Source organism: Vigna unguiculata, unplaced genomic scaffold, assembly GCF_004118075.2.
Source record: "Vigna unguiculata cultivar IT97K-499-35 unplaced genomic scaffold, ASM411807v1 contig_155, whole genome shotgun sequence".
NCBI lineage: Eukaryota > Viridiplantae > Streptophyta > Magnoliopsida > Fabales > Fabaceae > Vigna > Vigna unguiculata.
Genome location: NW_021010859.1, coordinates 55760 through 61205, shown reverse-complemented (window position 1 = coordinate 61205; position 5446 = coordinate 55760). Strand labels below are relative to the sequence as shown.

At 34.2% G+C, this 5446-nt stretch overlaps 1 protein-coding gene across 1 annotated transcript; it reads right to left on the bottom strand.

Moving 5' to 3' along the window:
- Nucleotides 1–2545: 2545 nt before the first annotated feature.
- On the bottom strand, nucleotides 2546–5171 carry LOC114171265 (pentatricopeptide repeat-containing protein At4g35850, mitochondrial-like). The gene is made up of 7 exons (XM_028056403.1): nucleotides 5000–5171; nucleotides 4683–4836; nucleotides 4406–4568; nucleotides 3668–3733; nucleotides 3462–3559; nucleotides 3002–3119; nucleotides 2546–2915 (listed from the first exon to the last, which is right to left on the bottom strand). The coding sequence occupies exons 1-7, from the start codon at nucleotides 5022–5024 to the stop codon at nucleotides 2661–2663; spliced, it is 879 nt and encodes a 292-aa protein (XP_027912204.1). The 5' UTR covers nucleotides 5025–5171; the 3' UTR covers nucleotides 2546–2660.
- Between the last annotated feature and the right edge of the window lie 275 nt (nucleotides 5172–5446).

The following is a 5446-nucleotide window of genomic DNA, read 5'->3' as shown; positions in this document are numbered from 1 at the left end:
AATCAATCCAACTTATCGCAAATTCGAATCGAAACTCACCAACTATAGAGAAATTTTAATTTTACATTTAAATTTAGAATTATAAATATATTTAATCTAAAAAATTAAATTTATTTTAATTATAATATAATAAATATATAAAATAAATTAAAAAATATTTTTTAAGTAAGTCAATCCATTTAATTGTTGGGTTAAATCAAGTTACAAAATTTTTAATTTATCAAAAAATAAGAATTGAGTTAACTTATTTCTGACTCAACTTGTTGTGACTTATCCCATTCACTCTTACAAGTGCTTAAATTGAATTGTGAATTGAAAAATTATTTATAAAAAGGTATTTGAATTTAGTGAACTTGTAGGGGAGAAAAAAAAAATCTGAAATAACGATTGCAAATTAAGGAAAATATATGAATTATAATGGTGATCGAAGCTTTAATCATATCTCCCCAAGATGGGAAAGTTAATCGCATCCACTGGCTTTGATAAAGGTAAACTTAACGGATGAGAATTTTTGTTATTTTATTTTGTTTGGTATATTATAAAAAAATCCGTAATTTGGTTATTAAATATTTTTGTCATAATTTTAATAGTTTAATTTTTCATTATATATAACCTTAGTTCCCATTGCCCTCCGAAAAGGTATGTGTCTACCCGTAATCCCTCTCCCCATTATATTACTGAGTTATCATCGATTGTCATTACCTTTTTATACATGTCTTTCCTCTCTTTCTTCTATGACCATTCCAAAAACTGTCCGTGACGCTTTAGCCATCCTGGTTGCGTCAGGCCATGACAGATGAATTAAGTGTTCTTCATAACAGTGGAACTTGGGAACTGGTCCGTTGCCATCTGGAAAATCTGTTGTTGGTTGCAGGTGGGTGTTGCTATCAAAGTTGGACCTGATGGTACTATTGATCGCCTCAAAGCTCGTCTTGTGGCCAAGGTTATACTCAAATTTTTGGGTTGGATTATGGAGATACTTTTTCCCCCGTGGCAAAGATGGCGTCTGTTCGTTTATTTATCGCCCATGGCTGCTCTTCAACAATGGCCTTTTTATCAACTAGATGTTAAAATGCTTTTCTCAATGGTGATTTGCAAGAAGAAATCTATATGGAGAAACCTCCTGGATTTGTTGCTCAGGGAGAGTCTTCTGGGATGGTATGTCGTCTTCGAAAATCCCTATATGGCTAAAACAATCTCCTAGAGCTTGGTTTGGAAAGTTTAGCAATGTTGTTCAGCAATTTGGTATGACTCGGTGTGAAACAGATCATTCTGTCTTTTATCAACACTCGAGTGCTGGATGTGTTTACTTGATAGTATATGTTGATGACATCGTTCTTACAGGGAGTAACAACCATGGCATCTCTCAGTTGAAACAACATATCTGTCACCATTTTCAGACCAAAGATCTTGGCAAACTCAGATATTTCTTGGGTATTGAGGTGGCACAGTCTAATGATGGTATTGTTATATCTCAGAGAAAGTATGCCATGGATATTCTGGAAGAAACTGGGTTGATGAGTTCAAAGTCTATTGATACACCCATGGATCCCAATACTAAACTTCTACCAAATCAGGGGGAGCCTATATCTGATCCTGAGCAGTATAGACGATTGGTTGGGAAATTGAATTATCATACCGTTACTCGTCCTGACATTTCCTTTGCAGTCAGTGTGGTAAGCCAATTTCTTAATTCTCCATGTGAAGATCATTGGAATGCAGTCATTCGCATCTTGAAGTATATTAAAAATCTCCTGGAAAAGGATTGTTATATGGTTCTAATAACCATACAAGAGTTGTTTGCTATTCAGATGCTGATTGGGCAGGATCTCCTTCTGATAGAAGATCTACATCTGGGTATTGTGTCTCCATTGGTGGTAACTTGATCTCGTGGAAAAGTAAGAAACAAAGTGTTGTAGCAAGATCCAGTGCAAAAGCAGAATATAGAGCTATGGCCTCAGCTGCCTGTGAACTTATTTGGCTCAAGCAATTGCTTCAAAAGTTACAATTTGGAGATGTTACTCAAATGACACTTGTGTGTGACAATCAGGCTGCTCTTCATATTAGCTCTAATCCTGTCTTTCATGAGAGGACCAAACACATTGAGATTGATTGTCATTTTGTTCGGGAAAAGGTTATGTCTGGAGACATCAAGACTGAGTTTGTTAACTCAAGTGATCAATTAGCAGATATTTTTACTAAATTTTTACGGGGGCCTAGAATTGATTATATTTGTAACAAGCTTGGCACATACGATTTGTATGCTCCAGCTTGAGGGGGAGTGTTAGATATTGTTTGATATTATTAAGATATTGTTAGATATTGATAACCACAATATCAAACAATATCTTCTATTTAATCTTTTTATTTTCAGTTACTCTTTTTACTTGTACCTTTCTCTATTATAAATAGATTACCCTATGTGTGGTTTATACACAAGGGACATTAATCTCAATCCCTATTTTCTTTATTCTCAACAATACACAAGGGACACCAACTTATGTCCATATTCAAATATCACATGCAACCAATTTTTACAGGACTTAATGCTGCTGATAATTAAATCCAACATCTCGAAGTCATATGGTTGAATGATTTCATTCCACATACAAACAAATGGCATTGGAATAATAAAGCAGAAGCATGGTAAAAAGAATTATTTAACAGCATCCAAACTTTAACATGCATGACATGACACTTAATACCTCAACATTTTTTAGGTCTGCAGCAGCATGAAATGCAGTGTGATAAGCTGTAAATGGTAGATTCAAAAACCTTCCACGCCTATGAATATATTCTGCTGTTGGTAGGTTGTATAATTCTTCATCAGTAACACCCATCATCACATTCTCAGCATTGGCACTGTTGGTTTCAACTGAAGACCACATCTTTGACTTCTCCACAAACTCAATGACCTTTTTCCACAGAATAAAAGTTTTAGACATCACTGGATAAATACAGCATATACGATTCCAAATAAAAAGATAGGAATGATAACTACTTTTGCAGAAAAATCATCAGCAAGAGGTGTCTTATTCTTGTGTGCAACTATAAGCCCAGCATAGCAGAACTTGTTCAATCCCAGACCAGCAGCTATCATATCACGGACAATTGCATACCTGGATCAATACATTTCAATACATATAATTTAAATATTCCAAAAAAATAAAAAATATATCTAAGTGACGAGTTGATGATGCTGATATACAATTTGTACTAAAAAACAGACAACTAGAAGAGCAAAACCTCCTACGTTACTCAAAAGACAAGAAAAAAAATTATCTTGTAGAAAATCAGGTTTTACTTGTTAGGCCATTAAGAGTAGAATTTCATAACACTGTTTTAAAATAAAACAACAAGCATTGTATAAAACAGACAATGGAATTATAGAGAGAAGGAATTAAGGGCAAAAGTAATTTATAGTAAAGTATTAGATAGTGCAAGAAGTAGATGCAACATACACTCGGTCTATGCGTCCACCGGCAGCACAAGCATTTAGCAAGCAGATGTAGGTTTGTACATTAGGCTTTACTTCCATGCATTTCATTTCCTCCAAAATCTTCATTTCATACAAAAAACAAATAAATCATATATCTAAAGAGAAAGAAGCAAAAAACACAAATAGTAATACTTCAAATCCTTGACTATAAGCAATAGTCATAAGTACCTGAATAGCCTTATTAGAGTTCTTGCATTTTCCACAAGTCGAAATCAGAAAGTTGTACAAAGTAACCTACGTCATCAACATGAAACAACTGTCATAGACCTACATAGAGGATATACAAATTACACATCAAAATGTTTTGTGGCCTAATGGCATCTGCTGATACAAACTACTAGATAAAATCATTATGGGACACACATTCAAGCTCCCAACAACCTTTTCATGCAAAAATGTGTACAAAAATAACAAAAGTATCTTCTGATCTACAATAGCACGGAAACGCAAAAAAGACTATAAAGAATAAAAGAACCTCAAAACCTTCTTTTTCTCACTCAAGAGTGTCCATATTCTAAATTCTAAAAGTTATTATAAAAGGAAGAGACCCAGAAAATAAAAGTTCAACGCAGCAAACTAAAGATATCGAACTACAACACTTTCAAGTATAATCATTCCACTCTTATCCCTTCCCCTTGTTAATAAACACGGGGAAAGCAACAAAACTAGTTCAATATCTCAACTTCAGATCTCATTATATGCCAGTAGTACCAAATTGAATATCAAGCAATGATATCGATTTCTGCAAGGCGATGATCAACCTAAATTTGTTAAGCACCCCTTTCTCAGCATATAAATTCAAGTATTACATTCAATATCAATAAGTCCATTCCAACACCTCGTCACACCCAAAATGGAAAACTATTCAAGCAAAAATTATGAATAATGATATAAAACAGTACATACATCAGGGAGCAAACCCATAGTTTTCATTTGGTCCACGAAGAAGAAAGCATCTTGCATCCTAGCTCCTTTCATAGTTCCAACAACAAGGGAATGGAAAGTGTCGCGCGTAGGTTTCACCCCATCAAGCATCATATCATGATACACATCTCTCAGCAAGAAATTCCTACCAAATAAACCCCTCATACAAAAATTCAAACTTGGCAAAATTCAAACAAATGGGATGCTCAAAATAATTAATTAACCCATTTTTTATTTAAAAAAAAAAAGGAGACAAAACCTTCTTTGTGCAGTGAGAGAGCCCAAAACAGTGTTGTACTCGGAAACGTTGTTTGCATAGTTTCTCTTGGCGTACTCTTCAGTGGAAACAGCGAAGAATCGGAGTCCAGAAACCCCATTCAGTGACCCGACAAGCGCAGCATGACGTGATTGAACTACGGAAAGAGAAAAGAAAGAGAAACCGAGACTGTGAAAAAAGCTGCATAACGTGATTGAGCTATGGAAAGCGAAAAGAAAGAGAAAATGAGATTGTGAAAGAAAGTTTGTACAAGAAAATGAAGAAATAGTAGAACACGGAGAAGAAGAAGAAGAATATACCAATGAGAGATCGAAGGAACTTCATGGCAGAGAAGTGGAATGAATCACTTCAGAACAGGAGAGTTCCAATCTCTCTCTTGTTTCTTCCTAAAACCCTTGGATTTTGTTTGTCTTCGTTTTTGGGCTTTCGTTTGTTGTAAGGACTGTGTTTCGGGACAAGCCTGAGAAACTATTCTCGACATTTTCTTCCTGCGCCCCTCGTATTTCCTTTTACCACCCGTAATATAATAAAATGACTAAATTATTTTTGTCATTATATCCTTATTTATTCAATTCAAAATTATGTTTTGAATTACGTATTTGAAATAAAGTTTTGAACTATCCAATCAAGAATATGATTTTGGATAATTTGAAAAATAAGTTTAAATTGTATAATTTAGAGATGTTTTGAATTGTCTAATTCATAATTATTTAAATTATTTAATAGGTAGACTAAATTACAAATTT

Excerpts from the sequence above, each read along its gene's own strand:
- LOC114171265 (XM_028056403.1), bottom strand. The coding sequence starts at position 5,024 with ATGAAGTTCCTTCGATCTCTCATTG. Across the intron at positions 3,560-3,667 it reads ACTCTAATAAGGCTATTCAG|ATTTTGGAGGAAATGAAATG; the intron begins GTACTTATGACT and ends TATGAAATGAAG. Across the intron at positions 2,916-3,001 it reads CTGATGATTTTTCTGCAAAA|GTCATTGAGTTTGTGGAGAA; the intron begins GTAGTTATCATT and ends CTGTGGAAAAAG.